Here is a 22,666-nt window from a genome sequence, read left to right as displayed (position 1 = left end):
TGGATGGATGGATGGATGGATGGATGGATGGATGGATGGATGGATGGTGGATGATGGATTGATGGTTGGATTGATGAATGGATGAAGGATGGATGATGGATTGTTATATGATGTTGGATGGATGGATGATGGATGGATGATGACAGAGGCTGCATGGATGATAGTTACATGATGATTGGTTAGATGGATGATGTTGGATGACAATTAGATGATGGTTGGGTGGATTATGGTTGGATGGATGGTGATGTGGGATAATGGCTGGATGATGGATGGATAGATGGATTTATGGTGGATAAAATGGATTGATTATGGTTGGTTGAGTGGGGCAGCAAGGTGGCGCAACCGGTAGAGCAGCTGCCTCTCAGCGAGAAGGTTGCCGGTCCAAATGCCGGTCTGGGGGCCTTTCTTGGTGGAGTTTGCATGTTCTCTCCGTACATGCATGGGTTTTCTCCGCATACTCCGGTTTCCTCCCACAGACCCAAAACATGCATGTTAGGCTGATTGGTAACTCTAAATTGTCTCTAGGTGTGAGTGAGAGTGAATGGTTGTTTGTCTCATTTGTCTCTATGTGTCCCTGTGATGGACTGGAGACCTGTCCAGGGTGTACCCCGCCCCTCGCACAGTGACTGTTGGACATGGGTACCAGTGACCCCCGTGACCCAAAATGGAAGAAGCGGGTAAAAGATAATGGATGGATGGATGGATGGTTGGATGGATGATGGTTGGATGATAAATGTATGATGTTGGATGATGGCTGGATGATGGCTGGATGATGGTTGGATGGATGGTTATGTGGGATAATGGTTGGATGATGGATGGATAGATGGACTGATGGATGGATAAGATGGATGAATTATGGTTGGTTGGACAGATGATTGTTGGAGGATGGACGGATGATGGTTGGTTGGTTGAATGATAAATGTATGATGTTGGATGATGGCTGGATGTTGGTTGGATGATGGATGATGTTGGATGAATGGATGTTGGATGGATTATGGTTGGTTGGATGGATGATGGTTGGAGGATGGATGGTTGATGGTTGGATGATGGTTAGATGATGGTTGGTTGGATGGATGATGGTTGAATGAATGGATGGGTGGATGAATGGATTATGGTTGAATGGATGGATCATTTTGGTTGGATGGATGAATAAATTATGGCTAGTTTGACTTGAACTGAGTCTTGTTCTTGGTGTTTAGTACAGTACAGTATTTCTTACATGACCCTTTTTAACGCTTTTGCCGCCATCTAATGGACACAGTGCGCTACTGCCACGTGTGGGTTTTTTTTTTTTTTTTTTTTTAGTCAGGCGCTCTTTGGGCCACCTAAAAAAACGTCTTTTGCAATGCAGAAGGACCCAAACGTCTGCTCTGTGTAGCTTCCTGTTCGTTTTCTTTGAATGGATCGAACTCTAAATCCGTCTGAAATCACAGTCATCTCAATAAACGCACCGGTAAATATTTTGTTTTACAATCTTTCAACCTCTATGCAACTGAATGAACATGATATTGTAGTAAAATGTTAAACTGTTTTGAGTTAAAGCAGGAAACGACAGATAAAGGCGTCAGACGAAAAGTGGCGCTTCGTATGAACATCCAGTAAAAGGCCGTGTTCATGTTTAAATACTTTATAAAGCCGAACAATTCTCATTAAACCCACAGAGTTTAATGAGAAAGTGCTCGTTTGTAGTGAAAACTCGTTTCTTATGAGCTGTGTAAAACGTAGAAAGTTAAAGATGTAACATCTTAGAATTGCTGCGATGAGACGATAAATGTGAAAAATATGAACCAACAACAAGCAGGTCCATCATAAAAACTACTCCGTTCCGGATTAGATTAACCCACATATATAATCAATTAAATACATCTTAAGCCTTTATTTTATAACAGAATAAAATGGTTAATTTCACTTTATTTATATGATCAGAAACTCTTAGACCATGTCCAGATAAAAAAACTAAATAATCAACAGGTCCATTAAAAACCTGGGAGTTCTGGACACATGTAAAAACTAATCAGAAAAGCATTTTATTGTCCAGATAAAGATTTATAAAACTGAATTTGTGAACATTTTTAGGAGTTTGACCACTTCAGCTTGTTTTTCTTTTTAAGTAGGAACTTAAAAGCATTTTATAGATGCATGTGTGCAATAAACCAGTCTGATTTAATGAACTAAATATAAAACTGGTCTTGTGTGAAGGACAGTTTGGTGCAGATTTTTGAATTAAATACTTTAACCGGCTGATTTGAAGCCAGATGTCGCCTTTTCGTGTCACACCGTTTATCTCTTGGTGGGATGTTTACGTCTTGCAGAAGTAGATATTTGTCCCGCGGTTCTGTCTCGTCATCAGCAGTGGACTTTAAAATTGGATTATATCCTCTTGTTTGTTTGCAGCTCTGAGTCGGGCTGAGCACTCAGTTTGCTGCCCAGAACCACCCGGAACCAGAACCATGTTTCTCTACAACATCACCCTACAGCGGGCCACTGGCATCAGCCATGCCATCCATGGAAACTTCTCAGGTGAACCTCCTGCCACCCTCCTTTTACTTTCTGTTAATTTGGGTTTCAGTTTTATTTTCAGAGCTCTTATTAAAAAGTGTGCGTTTATGTTTCGGATGTGGGTCGATCGGGTTGGATGTACAGGTTCTGGGCCACCAGGCAAACACAGCTGACCCATTTCATGTGACAAATCAGAATCAACTTTATTGTCATTGTACAGTTGAGTACAGTGAAACTTCATTCCGTACATCCGTCTGAAGGATAGACGGAAGTGTACCGTAAGACAATAAAACATGAGACAAGGTTTTAAAAAAAAGATCTTTTGCATAGGGATGCACTGATCCACTTTTTACACTTCCGATCCGATACCGATACCTGCGCCTTAGTATCGGCCGATACCGATCTGATACAGAGAAACAATGTTGAATTAACAGAAATGGCTAAATCATGTCATCTGGACCCGTTTCTGAACAGGTCCAGATGACGTAATTTAGCCATTTATAGCGACAAGACGGTCAAATTGTCAATGAACTCTTCCAGATAGGTTCCATAGTCCTGATAAAGATGTTAGGGTCTGATAAGGGTCCACAGATGTTCTCAGGTGGGGGGGTTGTAGGATGGGGTCAGAGTGTCTTTTTTCCATAACATCCAAGGAGAAATTGAGATAGTCAGCCTTCCAAGGCCAGTTTCAGATTCCAACATTGTTTGGGTCAGGTCAAGCTCTTAATTTCCACGTTTGCCTTTTACAGTCTCGCTAGTACATGTCATGGCAACTCCCAAACAGCTGAATCGTGATTACCGAAGTCGGGCTTACAACTTCTCCAAGATCTCTTCCTTCCAACTGTCTGTGAACACTGCCACAAAGTTCCACAGCCCTGCCTGCTCAGCTCTGATACAGGTCCACAGATCGTTCGCACACAGTGTGAGTGTTGCCAAGCCCGGCACACACATTCCAGACAGCTCAAACGGCTGCTGCCATTTTCAAATTTGTCGACAATCCAGATTTCCACCAACTCCTAAAAGCAGAATCCAGATATCGTAAATCCAGTTATGTTTCCCAGAAGAGGGCTCTCCTTCACCCTGTCTTCTTGTGAGAACATTTGATCAGTTGCGTTGAGAGACCAGCTGAACAAATCCATAGTTTGCAATTCGGAAGGTATGCAAAAAGCTTCACAAAAACAAAGAGCAAAAGCAGGAGGGGAGGCAGGAGAGGGAAAGAGAGAGTCTGTCTTCTTCGAGAGCGAGAGAGAAAAAAAAAGGTGAACTAACTGTATGAGCTGTCAGCTCAGAGCAGCACACACAGAAACTAAACTCAGACTAACAGACTGTTATTAAACCTCACTGGTGGTTTTTGTGCATGTTGTAGAAAACCCTTTTTATAATCTGTATAAATCTAATTTATCTCAGAAGCTCATCCTTTATGTTTTACCAGAACCATCTAATATCATGTTTGTGTTTGGGTAGGAACCAAGATGCAGGAGATTGCTGTTTCCAGGGGAAAGATCCTAGAGTTGCTGCGTCCAGATGCCAACACGGGCAAGGTGCACACTCTTCTCACGATGGAAGTGTTCGGCATCATCAGGTCCCTGATGGCGTTCAGACTCACGGGAGGAACCAAAGGTCCGTTAGTCTACTTGGTGTTTGTCTGTAAACCTGCACACAGAGATTAAAGCTGTTTCTTCTTGTTTCTAGATTACATCGTTGTGGGAAGTGACAGTGGTCGGATCGTCATTTTGGAGTATCATCCGTCTAAAAACCAGTTTGAGAAGATCCACCAGGAAACGTTTGGGAAGAGCGGCTGCCGGCGCATCGTTCCCGGGCAGTTCCTGGCTGTCGACCCTAAAGGCCGAGCCGTTATGATCGGTGAGCGTTTATAGGAAACGTTTGTCAAACTCCATCTCCTGCTCCCGATCGCCGAAGGGAAGTTTCATAAAACACCGAGACGAGTTAAAGAAATGTGCTCTCCTCTCCTCTAGGAGCGATAGAGAAGCAGAAGCTGGTTTATATTCTGAACAGAGATGCTGCTGCCAGGCTGACCATCTCCTCTCCTCTGGAAGCTCACAAAGCAAACACGCTCGTCTATCACGTGGTGGGAGTCGATGTCGGCTTTGAAAATCCAATGTTTGCCTGCTTGGAAATGGATTACGAGGTGAGTTCATGAAAAACTGAGGTTGGACGTGTAGGACAAGTTAAACTGCAGAAGAGTTTTTATATGAAGTGATGAGTTCATCATGTCTCTTCTCTGACTGCCTCTGGAGAAAGATTCAACACCTCTGATCTTAATCTTCACGAATCATCCTGAACGTGTTCAGCGCACTTTAATCGCCTCTGATCACTCATAAAAAGGTTGCTGTGGTTTCCAGGAAGCGGACAACGACCCAACAGGAGAAGCTGCTGCAAACACACAACAAACTCTCACCTTTTACGAGCTGGATCTGGGCCTGAACCACGTGGTCCGAAAGTACAGCGAAGCTTTGGAGGAACATGGAAATTTCCTCATCACTGGTAGGAATTCAGACACGGATGTTCCAGAACTTATGTTTTATAAATTGAGGATCAGGCTGAGGTACCTGCTGCAGTCTGATCATATTTAGTCTGGGTGGAACCCAAACACTTGATGGACACACAGCTAGACAGATGGAGAACAAAAATCATCTTCATCCTCTTTAAATGTAAAGTTTATGTTTCCACATGGTAAATAATGTGTTTCTCCTCAGATCTTGCACTACGTTCACCTCAGCTCTGATGTTTCTGTTGTCGTTCAGAATCTAATTTAAATATGACTTCCATCATTGTTTTGTCTCTCTCTCAAAAAAAAAAAGTCCAGATGACTTGACTGAACATTGTTGGACTTCCATCAGACTCCACAGTGAACAGTCCACGGTTCTGAAGAAGTGCTGTTTATTATTTATTATTATTTATTAACCATTATTTAACCATTATTTAACCAGGCAAATCTCACTGAGATCAGATCTCCTTGTAAGGGAGGCCTGGGCCTGACGGCAGCCTGACATGCAGGTTTTTGGATCGTGATAGGAAACCAGAACATCTGGGGAAAACCCACACAAACATGAAGAGAACATGTAAACTACACACAGAAAGACTTCAGGTCCAAACCGGGGATTGAACCCAGGACCCTCCAGCTGTGAGGCAACAGCGCTGACCACTGAGCCGTCGCTGCCCAAAGGAAACATGGATGCTACACGTGTTGGCGTGTGTGGATCTGTTCTGAAGCTGTTGAGCCATCAGAACTATCTAAATGACATGATTGTCTCGTCCGGCGTTTATATTTAATCTCATCATCTACTCCTGGGTCCTCAAGAACGAGATGAGATTTTAACAATATTTCTAAGAAGAAGAGGTTTTTCCACTCAGCCTGCTGCTTCTCCAGTCTCTGACTTTAAAACAGTTCTTCAGCGACTCATGACCTTTGACCTTCTCGCTAAAACTGTTTGCATGTTTTTACACCAAGGTTAGGTTTTAAAAGGTCATCTTTTAAAATTTTTTCGGGTCAACAAATCACAGTGTGAGCGCCGCTCTGTTTTGTTTTTAATTAAACAATCCACAGAGACTCTTCCTCTCAGAACGTAGCTGCAGGAGAATCTGTTCATCACTGTTTGCTTTGATCCTAGATGCAAATCTTTACTTCAGACACTTTCAGTGTTATATTTTTTATCAAACTGGAGTTTGTTGTTGTTTTAAAGACCGTTTTCATCACCAGGAAATTAAACTGAATGTTCGCTTCTGGAACCTTTGTGTGTCTGTCCAGTTCCTGGTGGTTCTGATGGGCCCAGTGGAGTTCTGATCTGCTCTGAAAACTACATCACCTACAAGAACTTTGGAGACCAGCCTGACATTCGCTGTCCTATCCCCCGCCGCAGGGTGAAGTTAATCTTTTAGTTTGTTCTGACGAGCGACACACCGACCGGTGAGGATTTTATTCCACGACTACTAAAATTCTGTTTGTGTCACGATGTTGTTCCTCAGAATGACCTGGATGACCCAGAGCGGGGCATGATCTTCGTCTGCTCTGCCACCCACAAAACCAAGTCCATGTTCTTCTTCCTGGCTCAGACGGAGCAGGGGGACATCTTTAAGGTCACTCTGGAGACTGATGAAGAAATGGTGAGCAAGGCTCCTCCTCCTGGATGTTACCGGTACTGATCCTGTTGGAAGAACCTGTCATGAGTGCTGCTTGTGTTTCAGGTGACAGAAATCCGGCTGAAATACTTCGACACCATCCCTGTGGCAGCAGCCATGTGTGTCCTGAAGACCGGCTTCCTGTTTGTGGCCTCAGAGTTTGGAAATCAGTGAGTGTCAAAGCTGCTCCTGCAGGTTTTATCGTTTCCTGTCGGGTCTTGACAGCCGGTGTTTTTTTCCTCCTCAGTTACCTTTACCAAATTGCTCATTTGGGTGATGATGACGAGGAGCCGGAGTTCTCCTCTGCCATGCCGCTGGAGGAGGGCGACACCTTCTTCTTTCAGCCTCGGCCCTTGAAGAACTTGGTTCTGGTGGACGAACAAGAGAACTTGTCACCAATCATGTCCTGCCAGGTGTGTCTCGTTAGGACTCAAAGTTTGAAAAAAAAACAAAGAAAAACTGAATTTAGGTCTGATTTTAAATGTTTTTAAAACCTCATCAGATCGCTGACTTGGCCAACGAAGACACACCTCAGCTGTACGTAGCCTGTGGACGAGGATCGAGGTCCACTCTGAGGGTCCTTCGACACGGACTGGAGGTACACACACGATTTCATCCTACATAAGACACACACACACACACATTGCTGGCTGAGAAACTGATGAGGTTTTCATGTCTCTTCTCTGACTAAAGCCTGAAGAGTCTGTCAAACATTCTGATGTCAGCCTGAAAGCAAAGTGTAGGGTTTATTTTACATATTTTTGTACTGACAGTTTTCGTGTGGGACGGGGAGGAGAGATGGGAAACTGAGCGCCCTCTGTAGCTCGTTTCATAGTGCGCCTGTATTGTACACTGCTAGCTTAGCGCTACATCATTGTTGCGGGGGGGGGGGGGGGGGGGGGGCTGAAAAGTGAACTGAAAGCTCTGCCTCCCATTCTACTTTTGGAAACTCTAGGAACCACAAGTTAAACCTGCAGTCTGAGAGCAAAGTGCTCTGTTATGAAAGTTTGGGACAACAAGATCTGTAATATAAGATGGAGCTAGGTTTTTGAGAGCTTTTGTAGGTTAGAAGTAAGATTTTGACGTTCACTTTGTCACAGTCTCCCATCCTGAGCAAGCACAAAGGAGACAGTGGAAAGGAAAAACTCCCTTATAACAAGAAGAAACCTCCAGCAGAATCAGGACGAGCGGCCTTCTGCGTCGACTGGCTGGGTTTGAGAGGACAGGAAGGAGAAACGAACACAGAATGACGGGTCCAGGTTTACTTTCTCTAGGAGGAAAGACTAAAAACGCGTAAAGATAGAAATAATTACAAACAGGTAAATTAGATCAAGTAAGCGATTCTGGTAACTTTTTTAATGTGGGGGTTCAAAGACGTATTCTGATGAAAAAACACGAAGATTCTTAACTTTAGAACTGGAGGCCAAACGTCTGTCATCCAGAGGAAGTGAAAGACTGAAAAGTTTATTCCTAAGATGCTCAGGTCCAAAAAACACAACCTCTGTCTTGTCTGAGTTTAAAACAGAAAATTACGGGTAAATCTGAACTATTTAAAAAAAGTGTTTTTTAAACAACATTCCCAAGAATTATCAGGAACTAAAAAAATAACTTGGCGACGTTCTGGTAATTTTTTAACCCACAAAAACCATTTCATATGAACAGTATTTTTCACATTTTAAAATAAATCTGTAAAGCAGTATTTTATTTTCAGTCGAGGAGGGGGAACCGCCATTTTTTATTTTCAACAATTTTAGAATTGTCTTGATCAAAGTTGATGTGATTTAGATTCCGTAAGAAACCTGAACCGAAGTTTCTCTTCTTCTCTCGTCCCCTCAGGTGTCGGAGATGGCCGTCTCCGAGCTGCCCGGTAACCCCAACGCTGTCTGGACCGTACGGAGACACATCGAAGGTTCGATCGGCCCCGTCCTGATAATATCAGTTTCATTTATAATTTCATTTTGTTTTTGACTCGAAGCAAGACACAACTTAAAGGGACAGTTCAGACAGTTTGAAGTGAGGCGTTGTGGAGAGGTTACAAGCCGTTAATATCTTACCTGTTGTTGATGGCTCTGTTTGGAGAAACGTTTTATTCTGACTGGACTGATGAGCTAAAGAGCCAGGACCTGGATCAGGGTTTTCTTAAAACCACTTCACCGTCCAAAGTTTTATAGCGGTTCTTGTGAACACAAATCTTTTTTTGTCCTTTCAAAAGCAAAATTTAACAGCAGCAGCCAGCAGTAGCACATCCTGCAGGAACATCTCAACATTTCTGCCAAAATAACCGTGTGATGTGAAACTGACGTCGGTGTAAAAGTTTGAGTCGAGATGAAACCCGAGCTGATTTCAAACGTTCAGACGAGCTCTTAGCTCATCAGTCCTGTCACTTTTAAACGCTTCAAAATAAAGTTGTCCAAAGAGCTATCTCCAACAGGTAAGATGCTAACTGCTTCTGAACTTTTCACAGAAACCCTTTCAACTTCCCCGTTTAATGGAGCAGGAACAAAGAAGGCGAAGTGTCTTAAATAAACGTGCACTTTGAATGTGAGGACAGACGTTTGAACGCTCAGAAAGAGGAGGTGACACTCCTGGTCTGTTCTTGTCCCTCCAGATGAGTTTGACGCCTACATCATCGTGTCTTTCGTCAACGCCACCCTGGTTCTGTCCATCGGAGAGACCGTAGAGGAAGTGACAGACTCCGGATTCCTGGGAACCACGCCCACCCTCTCCTGCTCTCTGCTGGGTGAAGACGCTCTCGTTCAGGTGGGGGAAGTCTGCAGCCTGTGTTTACGCCGTGAAACAGACTGCTTCTTTTTTTTTAATTTTCATCTTTTCCCCTCTGGTTCCAGGTTTATCCAGACGGTATCCGGCACATCCGAGCAGACAAGCGTGTGAACGAGTGGAAAACTCCCGGAAAGAAAACGATCGTCCGCTGCGCCGTGAACCAGCGGCAGGTGGTCATCGCCCTGACAGGAGGAGAGCTGGTCTACTTTGAGATGGACCCGGTGAGAAAACGCCCACATTATACTTATATATATATATAAAAAAAAAATTTCAGCCTTATTGCGTGTCCTGAATGAAGTAGACATCTGAAATTACGTGTGTTTAAATCTGGCGTTAAAATGTTTCCTCACATTCTCCACGTTTCCTGCACCTCAGTCAGTTTAATGAGTCAGCAGCTCTGCAGATGTTATGAGTTTTTGTGGACATCTTACACTCCCTGCTGTTTGTTTTCATTCATCTGAGGCGACGTGAGCAGACTGATGCTGTGGGCCGCTGGCCGTAGACTTTACTGCAGAGCTTCACGTTTTTATTTAAAACCCTCACCAACAGTTGAAGCCCATTTACAGTCTGAGTACATTTGCAATAAATATTATCTCTAATTTACAGTAAATGTCCATACTTGGACTGTAAATGGACTGAACATATGAAGGTTGGAGAAGTTGAGATTTAAACTGGAAGGTCTGTAGAAAGTTGCTGACAGGTTCTGTAATTCAGATCAAACCCGGTCACAGGTACCGTGGTGAATGTAAAACATGCAAAAGACGATGTGCTATAACTCTGCGGTTTGCTCCGTCTCCAGTCGGGACAGCTGAACGAGTACACGGAGAGAAAGGAGATGTCTGCAGACGTGGTCTGTATGAGTCTGGCCAACGTCCCGCCTGGCGAGCAGCGCTCTCGCTTCCTGGCTGTCGGTCTGGTGGACAACACAGTCCGGATCATCTCCCTGGACCCTCTGGTACTAACACAGACACAAACTCTTCCCTTCAGCGTATATTCTTCGGGGCTTCTCTAACATCCCTTAGGTCGGGGGTGTATCTGCTGTGGGCTGTTATTTGGTAACGTGGGGACACAGACGTTAGTTAATTCATGACACGTTGCGACCTTCGTGGGGGGTGATGATGCTGGAGCAAACGCTGCACCGTGTCGTGCTGAAAGATGAAAAGCTGTAAAATTCATCTCGATAACCTCAAATGAAAAATGTGTCAAGCAACTGGATTTATTTTCCTGTGCAGGGCTGCAGTTTTTTGTAAATTCAGCGCCTGTAAATGTGGCGTGTCATGCCGTTATGCCTCTGCGCACATTCTAGTCTGAAAGAAAGAATCCTCCCAGGTGAGAAGCAGCACGTCCTCTCTCAGGATAAGAAATCCAGCTGCCTTCTGTTAAACTCTGGGTTTTCCACATGTCGGCAGGCTGACGATTTACAGACTTTTTAACGACGGTGTAAATGTTAGAATTTACTCAGATGTTTCTCAGAACTGTCCTTCAGTAAATAGAAAAAGGTATTTTGTCTGATTTATGTTGGACCCTTCATCCCCACAGGACTGCCTGCAGCCTCTGAGCATGCAGGCTCTCCCTGCGCAGCCTGAGAGTCTGTGCATCGTAGAGATGGGAGGGGTGGAGAAACAGGATGAACTCGGAGACAAAGGCACCATCGGCTTCCTCTACCTCAACATCGGCCTGCAGGTACTCTCCCATCAACCCCTTAGGGTGGTTTTTATTGATATGCTTTAGATTTCTATTCATTCAGAAATGTAAACAATCACGTCCACGATACCAGAAATTGACAAAGAGGATGACTCCACAGATCATTCAAAGACAGAATCTCTGCTCACAAATCAGCCCACACAGACTTAAAAGATTTTAAGATCTAACTTTCAGCTCCACATCTAGAGTGTGCCACAGTCTGAGCTACCCCTGAAACACGTCTGTTTAACATTGGTTCCCACTGCTCAGCTGTCAAATACTAACAACCCTCATCAATTAGTTTGGTTTCCTCCTGATTAAAAACTAAAACTTTGAACCTTCTGTTCACGGCTTCAAATCATTTTTGTTCTTTTAAACTTCAGACATTTTTGAGTTAAAGGTCAAAAACATAATTTGTCTTTTCATTATAAAAGCTTTTTGTTGTTCTAACGGTTCTTATTTTTTTAATGTGATTGTGAGGATTTAATGCGAAATCTGTGTGTTTTGTAGAACGGTGTGCTGCTGAGGACTGTCCTGGACCCTGTGACCGGTGACCTGTCTGACACCAGAACCCGCTACCTGGGCTCCAGACCGGTCAAACTCTTCAGAGTTCGGATGCAGGGACAGGAAGCCGTACGTTGTGTTTATTCACTGTTAGGGTGGGATGGGATAAGACTCTGTGTCCAAAAGGAAGAGATGGACCTATATTTTAATAAATTAAAAAAAAACTTGCCACAAACTGAACGTCCTGCTGGAGTTCTAATTAAAAGCTAATCCAATATTTTCCAATATTTTCTTGAAATTATAAATATGTTGGTTTCTTTTTCCCCCCAGATTTTTTTCTCGTCAGTATTTATACAGATAAATGAAATGAAATTCTCTAACTTTAATCTTATTTATGTGTCATAACAGTTTACAGGATTTATTTTATCCAAAATTAAAGACTCCTTCATTTTTACGTCCTTTTTAAAATCTCCTGTTTTTATAGATTTGTAATGAAAACATTTTTACCACCAGTCATTAAAACCCTCGGTTTGAATTCAAACATTTCTTCTTTAAATTACAGCTGAAAACAAGATAATCTGGATGAAATAAATCCAGACACACTAACTACAAAATAAAACTACAGAATCACGTAAACTCTCAGGAGATTAGAGTGAAACTGTTTTTATTCACTTGATGAGTAAACGGCTGTGAGGGAGGGGCTCAGTGGACGGCTTGTTCTGATTCACCTCCACCGACTGGATTCATACTGAGGTCTGACGGAGTTGCGGGACGTTAATGGTTTATACTTGGAGAACCTGCAGCATCGACCCCCTGTGAAGCCCCTCCCCCTGGTCTGCCCTGTGCAGGGTTTAGTGTGTTTTTGTGTTAACACGTTTGTTGCAGCCGTGACCGTTTGTCTCTGCTCCTGCTGACAGGTGCTGGCCATGTCCAGCCGATCGTGGCTCAGCTACTCGTATCAGTCCCGCTTCCATCTGACCCCGCTCTCCTACGAGACTCTGGAGTACGCCTCAGGATTCGCCTCGGAGCAGTGCCCCGAAGGCATCGTGGCCATCTCCACCAACACTCTGAGGTACGGGCGCTCTTAGCTCCACATTTGGTCAGCGTTGGTCCAACACAGATTTGTCCTGGTGGTGGTCACCTGGCAGACAGAACATATCCGTCGAGCTCTGCTGAAACTCTCCGGTTAAAACGATTCAGATAATTTGAATTCATTGACAGGATTTTGGCTTTGGAGAAGCTGGGAGCCGTCTTCAACCAGGTGGCCTTCCCTCTGCAGTACACTCCCAGGAGGTTTGTGATCCACCCAGAGACCAACAACCTCGTCTTGATCGAGACCGACCACAACTCCTACACCGAGACCACCAAGGCTCAGAGGAAGCAGCAGATGGCCGAGGTTTGAGTTTAGAACCGGAGAATCGATTGATTTAATCTGTCTCATCAGATTATCGTTACAAACTGTAATCACTGTCACTCCAGGTTTTCATTATTTGTTTACTGGCGGTTTGTTTTTAAAGAAACTTTAAAATCAGAAGCCGTGTTAAAAGTTCTGTTGACTGTTGCCATCAAGGATGGCGTAAACTGTTTAAGTAAACCCGACTATGGGTGAGCTGGTCAGAACCAGAGCTGAAAACACGTTTATTTTTTTACAAGTACATTCATAAAAAGTTTCCTTTAAAGTTGATCATCTGAGCTGTCATTCTGAGTCATGAAACGGGAAAACCCGGAGCTGACTGCGTTCTGCCGGTCCGATTAGTGGCTTGGTTGAATGGTTTTAGGTACGTCACTGTGAACAGAGGGGCAACGTGTCTGAACCACAAAGCTGAGGATGTTGACGCTCTGATTTTCAAAAGTATTCAGTGTAACCACTCAGCCAAACATTAGTGATTAATTAATCGCAAAGCATCTAAGAGAAAGAGCCGAGGGCGTCTGTCGATCGTATTCAAGCTCAAACTTAGATAAAACAGTCGAGTTCGTTTGAACCGAGTTCGACTCCCGGATGTTAGTTATGTAAATGAACGGCTCCTCTGTGTCTCAGTTGTTGTTCAGTTACAGTTGAAGCCTTGAAACAGTTTATCTATAATAAAAAACAGTTGAAATAAATTAATCTAATCTGCTCCTGGCGTCTCCTGCAGGAGATGGTGGAGGCTGCTGGCGAGGACGAGCGGGAGCTGGCTGCAGAGATGGCCGCGGCGTTCCTCAATGAGAATCTCCCCGAGGCCATTTTTGGTTCGCCCAAAGCCGGAGCGGGTCAGTGGGCCTCGCTGGTGCGACTGGTCAACCCCATCCAGGGCTCGACTCTGGACCAGGTGCAGCTGGAGCAGAACGAAGCTGCGTTCAGGTGAGCCGGATCCAGAACACGGAGTTGGACTTTGTTCTGTTTGGGATGAGAGGAGGCAGATTTATTCGTTTAGACGTGATCGAAGGGAAACAGGAAGTCTACGTCAGAAACAAATAGTTTTGATTGGACTTTAAAAATGAGACACCCCCCTTTCAAAAAGTTTTTTTTTCTCTCTTAGGGTTTCTGTAATTTCAGAACTGGTATCTAACTTAAATGTTTCCTGTTCTGAATGATTTTTAGCGTTACCGTGTGTCGTTTCGCCAACACGGGAGATGATTGGTACGTCCTGGTTGGAGTTGCCCGAGACATGATTCTGAACCCGAGGTCGGTGGGCGGGGGCTTCATCTACACGTATCGTCTCAACGCTGAAGGAGAGAAGCTGGAGTTTGTTCATAAGGTGGGTCTGGCAACAAAATGTATTGTTTCTCGTCTGTCGTTTCTGTTCGTCCTAACAAACGGGCTCCAGCGTGTCCGTTTCTCAGCCTCTTCGTCCACAACGGTCCGTCCGGTTGTTTGTGTTTGTTCAGTGAGCTGTGTGAGTAACGCAGACAGGGAGCGGTGCTTCAGAAACCCCCCTGACATCTTCGAGACAAACACTCCCATAAGACCGGCTGGTGGTGTCGGAGGTGTTGAGGGGAATGACAGACGAGCAGCTTGGATCAGCTCTTTGTTACGTGATGTGGGAGAGCAGCGGGATTTATGATGAATCACCGTATTTCACACCCAGCTGGAGGAATTTCCCCACAACCTCACCAGATCAGATGTTTGGGTCCATGTGTTCACACACACAGTGCACTTTGTTATACAAACAGGAAGTTTTGATTCCGCACAGCTCAGTTGGAAATCAGTATTCACACCACGATGACCTCTGACCCCCCCGTGCTGCTCACGTTCTTAAGATCTGTGGAGGGTTCTTTACCATCTGCAGATGAACTTCGAGGACAAATGTTCAAAGGATTCTTCTCATTCTTCTGCAGCACAGTGTGTTAAGCGTCGTGTGATTAATCCAGTTCCAGTGAAGACAGGTTCTTGGTTCTGATCCATCATTCTCGGTCGTCAGCTGCATCTTTTTGTTTTGCAGAAGTCCACATCTGGAATCTGCAGCTTTGAGGCTCATTGTCCCGTTTTATTTTCTTCATTCAAAACAAACTTTGATTTATTTGTAGAAGCACTGAAAAAACTTGAAGGAGTTCCCAAACCGGTTTGTTTTCGGACGTGAACAGGCCGTCTGGTGCCAGGACAACATTTGTAAAACATTATTAAAGATTTTTAAACGTTTTATAGTTGTCTGAGATAAAAGACCAAAAAATCAGTTTAAAGTTTTACACTCATTGAGAACAGATTCTGTAAAATAATGAGTTGATTCAGATCAAAACTTCAGACCAGGAGGGAAACACTTGAATGTTTGTTTGTTCTGAAAATTTTAATCACATCTGGGTTTTGTTGTCAAACATGAAGACTGAAGTGAGCCCGGTCCTTCTTCAAACAAACCGTTTAATTTTAAATGAACTCCCTGTTGATTCAAACATTGATCAGTGAGGTCGGTCAATCGGTCCTGACTTTCAATGGATCTAACTTGTTTAAATATTAAAAAATTAATTATTGTCCCCCGTCACGGAGCGAAGAGGGAGAATTGGAAATACCTTCCATCCATGTTATGAGCATGATTCCTTCAGAAAGAAGCGAGGCACTGACCCGTTTGGTGTGCAGCTGCATCTAGGCTTAAGAAAGGTCGCGATCGAAAAGTGAGTCACCACGTCAAAATCCAAGATGGCTGCCACCATACATATATGTAAACTAACGTCCCTATCATTTGAGGAAACAGCCTTCTAGTTTTAATGTTGCTTAAAAGTATAGTTTCCTCAAATGAGCTGGGTGGCTAAAGATTAATCTATTGGGGGTCAAGGCCACCATTGGGGCCCCCCCTGGCTCCTCCACTGCATCTGGTGGTGATGAAACTGCTCCCTCCTCTCCAGGAGCTTTACAGAAAACATCATCCGGCTGTTCTTCTCCACAGTGTAACTCCTCCGCTTGAACATCTTTCATCAAAAACATTTAGGTTTACTTCATTCTCTGTTCCCAAGTCCAGTCCAGAAAAACACTCCTCTACAAAAGGTGCGGCTGTGGCTGAGTGGTTGGAGCAGTCGTCCTTCAATGGGAGAGTTGGTGGTTTGATTCCACCAGCAGTCGCATGTCGAAGTGTCCCTGGGCAAGACACTGAACCCCTCATCGCCTCTGATGTGTGTCCCATCAGTGCATGAATGTGATCTAAAGCACTGATGAGTCTCTTTTAGAATGATTTGTTCAATTAGCTTTGTAGAGGTCTAGTATAGAGCTGTATGAATGGGTAAATGAGGCACAGATTGTTGTAAAGCGCTTTGAGTGTCTTGAAATAAGATAGAAAGGTGCTATATAAGTACAGTCCATTTACAAAACTACAAACGTTTGAACAGATCTGGACTTTGTGTGTAAATAACAAAGATACGCTGGTTTTGTTGAAGTTCTTCTGACATCAGTTTTCTCTGGATCGTTTGTCTCCAGACCCCCGTGGAGGACGTCCCACTGGCCATCGCCCCGTTCCAGGGACGCATCCTGGTCGGAGTCGGGAAGCTGCTGAGGATCTACGACCTCGGCAAAAAGAAGCTGCTGCGTAAATGTGAAAACAAGGTGAGAGCAGGAAGTGGAACAGACGACCCGCTTTTTACCGTGTTCAGGGTTCATCTCCCAGAGAGGTGGCGCACACTGCTTTATGTCCGAAGTGCTGCCTTTTCCTCTGGTTTTAATGTTTTTAATTGTTCAATCTTCCACCTTCAACAACCAGACTGAGACTTCCTGCTAGCCTGTGGCCACTAGGGGTTGAATGAATATTTTTAAAAGTTGACTTCAACATGAAAAAAGTCGAGTCCACGTCGATTAGTCGCTGTTCGGTCATAGGAACTCAAGACGCTATATCATATTCACTCAAAACAAAAAGTCATTTATTATTTACAAAATAAAGAGCAACAAAACATCGGGAGCGTATATTTATTCTACCATTTATCATACTGCAAATAAGTCACAGGAAAACCAAAATTATTATTAAGCTGCAAAAGTGAAAGAAACGTGCGGCACATGAAAAACAAAGCAGCGGTCTCCCCGCTGTTTTTAGTCTTTTAAAAAAATATTATTATTAATTCCACCACCATGGATTAAATTTACAAGAAAATTTAAAACAGCGGGGCGGGCGGTGGTGGAATCCACCTTATTATACTATAGTTCTTATAGTTATGAACGGTCATCGGCCGCGTGCATCTGCTGACACAGCAGCTGGGTCTGTTTGAGCTGCAGGTGGGTCACTGGCAGTGATCCACCTGGACTTTTCTGTACCTCCTTCAACCGGCACCGCGCAGCTGGTGATCCAAATTGGTTTGTCAACCGCGCGCGTCCACTAACGCAATCAAAAGCCCGGCCCGCCCATCCAGCACATTATTTTGGCTCGGCTTGGGCCGTGCGCGGGCCTGGGTTAGAAATGACAAATCTAAACACCGCCCGCTCCGCTCTGGTGGCGACTGCGACTAGTCGACGTGCACTTTAACTCGCAAGATGTCCTAGAATCGACTAGTGGACCAGTCGATTCAACCCCTAGTGGCCACATACTCTGAACTAATTCATGTTTTGTGCTTTTCAACTCGGTGAATGTTTTTAAAAGTTTGGTGCCCGACTCTCCCCTCCCTCTGCAGCACATTCCCAACCTGGTGACGGGGATCTACACCATCGGTCAGCGGGTCATCATCTCCGACGTCCAGGAGAGTCTCTTCTGGGTTCGGTACCGCCGGAACGAGAACCAGCTCATCATCTTCGCGGACGATACGTACCCCCGCTGGGTGACGACGGCCTGCCTGCTCGACTACGACACCATGGCTTCTGCTGACAAGTTCGGCAACATCAGCATCGTAGGTTGATGCTCCGGGCTTGAAACGAGTCGTTCCTCTCTGAGCTGCACGAGCCTCCCAGCATATTTATGGTTCTGTAAAGAGTTATAGGTGCCTCTCTTGGAGGACTTCTGAACCGTCTGGAGAGCTTTGGGGGATTGAGGGATTAGATAAATGGGTTTTAACTGTTTTCTCAGGTGCGTCTTCCTCCCAACACCAGTGATGATGTGGATGAAGACCCCACAGGGAACAAAGCCTTGTGGGACAGAGGTCTTCTCAACGGAGCCTCACAGAAGGTAAAACATCATTCAGCCTTCTTCCAGAAAGCTTTCCTGACCCGTTAAAGATGTTTATTTATTCTGTGGAGTGTGCATGTTTCTCAGAGTGAACACACACACGCGTGTCACGTCTCACCCCGGGGTGTTAGAAGGGACTAACGAGGTCCAACCAGGACCTGAGAGAGACGTGTGTTCGGTTTGGGTCTGAGCCTGGGCTGAAGTACGAGAGGAGTCCAGGAGTCAGACCTAATGTTCTGACCTCCTCTGCCTCATCTTCATCAACCACAGCTTTAACCTCCAGCAGATGCAGCCGGGCGCTCGGCGTTACAAACTGCTGAGGTGGCACACACACCGGGAAAGTCCTGGATTCTTAGTGACACGGCGTTCCTCGGCTATTTTTACCTCCAAACACTTCGATTCGTTTGGAGAACTTTCCTGTGAACGCCCCACTGGAGTGTGGTCGGTCCCATCCAGCCAAGGAGCTCTGATCATCCTGACGGCTCGGAACCGTCCTGGATTAAAACCGAAGCGTTCCTCTTTTGTTTTGACATTTTATTTTATTCAACAGTCAAGATGCTGAGTCATCATTCCCCTAACCAAACATCTTTGTTCTGTTTAACCGTTCCTAGATCAAAATGTTTCAGCTTCATCTGGAAGCTTCATCAAGTGTGCCCGGACTAACTCGTGCTTACAACAAAAACTATAAAAATAAATTAATCGATCGCAAATAATTCCCTCAAACCTTGTCCTCTGTAAAACCTGCTTCAGCTGCTGGACCTGGTTTTGTCTTGAGCTACTTTTAGCTACTGGATTTTAATCAGGTTGAGGTCTGGACTTCACCTGTCTGCTCCACACCTCCTCCAGAACCTGCTGCTTTTCCAGAGGTGGTCCCGATGAGGACCACTTCATCAGAACCTCTGAGGTCCTGCGGCAGCAGCAAAGCTGGACCTAAAATGGACCGCTTCAGCATTTGGATTCAGGTTTTGTACAAATAAACACATGAACTCTTTTTTTTTTTTTTTTTTTTTTTTTTATACAGTTACGGTCCAGACCCCCCCCGCCGCACAATAAGTGAAAATCTGCAAAGTAGGAACGCTATATTTATTTTAGTATTTATAAATATTTTAAGGCTTTATAAATAAATCCTTCCCACACTCTTGCAATGTTCTAAACTCTTAAACCGACATCATTTGAACAACATGTATGAAACATGTACTGTACCGCAAAATTTTACCACCAGCTCTGCAGAACACAGCAGCTCGGTTCCGGTCCAGCTCGGTTCCAGTTCGGCAGACCTACCCTGCCGGTTCTGGTCGGCTCTCCTTTGAGCACCAAAATGCTTTTGGGGGGAGCCGGACCTTCAGATAGCCAACACGGGTCCACACGGTGGGCTCCGGAGAGAATGCCGGGCCTCCAGGCAGCGCCTCCCCACTCAGGAGGCCTCGTGGGATGGTGGGCGGCACTCAGATTGACCGATATATCTGGAAGTCCGGTTCCGTGCAGCTCTCTGGATCCACTGGGCGCCCAGGTCACTGTATGAATAAGGACCACATTTTTCGGATCGGATCAAAACTTTTGCCTTTATTATAGAAGAAGGCAATGGCTGGAAGCACTGTTGGCTTCTGGGTAAGGTAGTCCTTTTGAGTGGCGTTACAGTAGAGTTGCATTTGGGCCTAAAAAATCCGTCCCCAGCCCGTAGCCATTTTTTTCTGAACTCAACCCGATCATTTAACTGTAATTACAGGCCAGACCCCCCCCCCCCCCCCCCAAAAAATTTTTTTTTATTTTTTTTATTAAGCTTTTACTGCTAAAGTACTGCTACTGTAAGCAAATCAGTTTGACATGATAGTTTTAAAAACATATTTCAAAGAAAGGAAGACACAAGATTTCGTTTCACCAAATGGACCTTAACAAAACAAATAGCCTAAAAATCAACTGTAAACATAGTTATTACACAGATGAACAAAATATTTTTAGAGCAAAATCATTTGGAAAAATATAGAACAAGGTTATTTTAATTGAACGCGCTGCTCGCTTCGGCTTTTGTAGCTTCAGATACTTTGTTCGCTGCAGATGACGGCACGGTGCGGAGACGCGTGTGGCCGGTGATCAGCTGATCCATCTGAGCTTAACAGAACATTTATTACCTCTTTCAACCGGACGGTCGGACCTGCCTCCTCCTCAACAAGTAGATTAACTCAATTTATATTGTGCATTCTTATTTAGTTTTATTTGTGCTGTATGATTCGTAAAACGGCATCAAAAGCCCGACACCGACCCGGCCCGGGCACAGACACGATGCAGTGCAGGCTTATTGAGAGAAAACTACAAAATGGCGGCGCCTGTCCGAAGTTTGTTTTTTCCGTTAACTTTTACTGTATCCCGTACTGTCCCAATCGTGATTAATATTAAAGTTGACCATCGTGTCGTGCACAATTTTATTTATTTTTTCTCGTGCACAAGCTTACTTTAAAAATTCGTGAAAGAGCGACTCCACAAAAGTCAAACCGCGACGTAGCGAGGGACTCCTGTAATTGTTCAGGTTTCACCGGCTCGTGTTTCCGTTCAGCCCAGTTTGTCTTCCTGCTGCGGGGCTCAGTAACACAGAGGTGTCCCCTGTCCCCTGTCCCCGTCCCTGTCCCCTTTGTGTTTCAGGCTGAAGTTATCATGAACTACCATGTAGGGGAGACGGTCTTGTCTCTCCAGAAGACCACTCTGATCCCCGGGGGCTCCGAGTCTCTGGTCTACACCACCCTGTCCGGGGGAATTGGGATCCTGGTCCCCTTCACGTCCCACGAGGTAAAACAGTTCAGAGTGTTTCCAGTTGGATGATCCTGAACCCGATGGACGTGTTCTGGGTTTTCATCTCCTCTGTTTCCTCCAGGATCATGACTTCTTCCAACATCTGGAGATGCACATGCGCTCAGAGTTCCCTCCGCTGTGTGGCCGAGATCATCTCAGCTTCAGGTCCTACTACTTCCCAGTGAAGGTTGGTGGTTCTGGTGAAGGGGCAGGGTGCTTCAGAACTCATCCAGATCCAGACTTCCTGTGAGGTGTTGGTGGTTCTGGACCCACAGTTCTCCAGACTTTCAGAAGCTCGTTCAATTTTTCTCAGCTTCAGTTCCTGTTGTCTGGAGATCTGTTGATCCAGACCACTTTAAGGCTTCCAGGGACTCTGGATCCTTGGAAGACTAACAGAAAGACCAGAGGACTGGATCAGGGGTTCTGGATCAGGACTGTAAACCTGCGTGTGTTGTGTTTTCCTGCAGAACGTGATCGACGGAGACCTCTGTGAGCAGTTCAACAGCATGGATCCACACAAACAGAAAAGTGTGGCGGAGGAACTGGACCGGACCCCACCAGAAGTCTCCAAGAAGCTGGAGGACATTCGCACTCGCTACGCCTTCTAGTCCCCACGGAGACTGTCCTCTGAGGAGACATGCGTCCTCTTCAGGCGTTGAAAGGAACTGATTAGAAACGGGTCACCAGAAAACAGAAGAAGTACCGAGCTCCTCCTCACACACACACGTCCTCAGACCTTCCCTCAGAATTTATCGTCAGGTTTGACACCTCGCAGGCCGTCTGTCAGCACAAACCCCACGAGCAGCAGCTCGAACTCTATTAGAACCCGGCGGCGCCGACCCGTAAAGCTGCTGCTCATCGGATCTTCACACATCCAGCTGTGCAAACAGCTGTGGACAGAACTCCCACTTTTCTGTTCATCTGTCGTGTCCGAGCAGCCCGGTCCTCCCGTCTGGACCCCTGTGCAGGTTCAGTCCGGCAGGAGGTGAAGGCGGGCCAAGCAGAACCGGGTCCAGTTTTTGTTTGTTGTGATTGTTTTGTACGAATCGGACTCAGGCCGACGCCCCCTCCACCTGTCGCTCTGAGCAAACAGAAGCTCGTTAAACGGCGGGAAAGTCAGACTAAATAAATGTCTGGAAAGGTCCAGAAGGTCCGCTGTAAAAGTCCCGACTCGACCACAGACGGCATTCCTCAGAACCCACTGGACTCTGGGGTTTGTGGGCCGGGCCGGTGGTCTGCTCCTGTAAATAAAGTTGTTTTTATAAAACCAAGTGTTTACGTCCTCCTTCCAGCTTCTCATTAACATCCACTCATTAGGCTTTTTTTGGGTCAGAACCTGGGTCAGAACACAGCGGTTCAGCAGGTTTTTGGGTTTATTGTGACATGTTCTGATCCAAAGGAGCATTCCTCGAAGCTGTGGGACAAACTGCTGGACTTTTAAAGACGAGGTGTCTTCAGGTCTGTGGTGCTGACGGGTCGATCCGGACCCTGTGACCGCTGAGTCGCTCGTTTTAATGGTTCCGTACGGTTTACACCAACTTCTGCACACGTCACTAAAAACTAATTAATTAGTTAAAACTAAAAGTTGTTTCATATTTTTACTGTGAATTTACAAAAATAAATTTCCAGGAACTTCAGGCGTTTTCATCAGTTTTTGAATCTTTGTCCGGAACAGTTTGGATCTCGACCCTGAAAGCTGCAGGAACTCTGAGAACGTTCCACACCGT

At 45.1% G+C, this 22,666-nt stretch overlaps 1 protein-coding gene across 1 annotated transcript; it reads left to right on the top strand.

The window, feature by feature from the left end:
• The first annotated feature begins 1,308 nt into the window (after positions 1-1,308).
• On the top strand, positions 1,309-22,135 carry sf3b3 (splicing factor 3b, subunit 3). Its single transcript, XM_037683288.1, has 27 exons — positions 1,309-1,453; positions 2,395-2,520; positions 3,964-4,119; positions 4,192-4,362; positions 4,476-4,648; positions 4,863-5,004; positions 6,269-6,381; positions 6,487-6,624; positions 6,706-6,809; positions 6,887-7,052; positions 7,142-7,237; positions 8,476-8,548; positions 9,248-9,399; positions 9,486-9,641; positions 10,220-10,375; positions 10,960-11,103; positions 11,614-11,736; positions 12,525-12,679; positions 12,829-13,003; positions 13,743-13,948; positions 14,189-14,345; positions 16,490-16,615; positions 17,668-17,880; positions 18,057-18,155; positions 20,793-20,936; positions 21,022-21,126; positions 21,407-22,135. Exons 2-27 carry the CDS (start codon positions 2,451-2,453, stop codon positions 21,545-21,547), a joined length of 3,654 nt encoding a protein of 1,217 aa, XP_037539216.1. The 5' UTR covers positions 1,309-1,453; positions 2,395-2,450; the 3' UTR covers positions 21,548-22,135.
• Positions 22,136-22,666: the final 531 nt, after the last annotated feature.

This window comes from Nematolebias whitei, chromosome 10 (genome assembly GCF_014905685.2).
Source record: "Nematolebias whitei isolate Nwh7 chromosome 10, NemWhi1, whole genome shotgun sequence".
Taxonomy (NCBI): domain Eukaryota; kingdom Metazoa; phylum Chordata; class Actinopteri; order Cyprinodontiformes; family Rivulidae; genus Nematolebias; species Nematolebias whitei.
The sequence above is the reverse complement of the archived record's forward strand: the minus strand, read 5'-3'. Positions and strand labels throughout refer to the sequence as shown.

Bases quoted from the DNA above. Each gene is read 5' to 3' on its own strand.
- sf3b3 (XM_037683288.1), top strand. From the start codon at position 2,451: ATGTTTCTCTACAACATCACCCTACAGCGGGCCACTGGCATCAGCCAT. The intron at 2,521-3,963 runs GTGAACCTCCTG...GTGTTTGGGTAG, and splicing joins CATCCATGGAAACTTCTCAG to GAACCAAGATGCAGGAGATT. The intron at 6,810-6,886 runs GTGAGTGTCAAA...TTTCCTCCTCAG, and splicing joins GCCTCAGAGTTTGGAAATCA to TTACCTTTACCAAATTGCTC.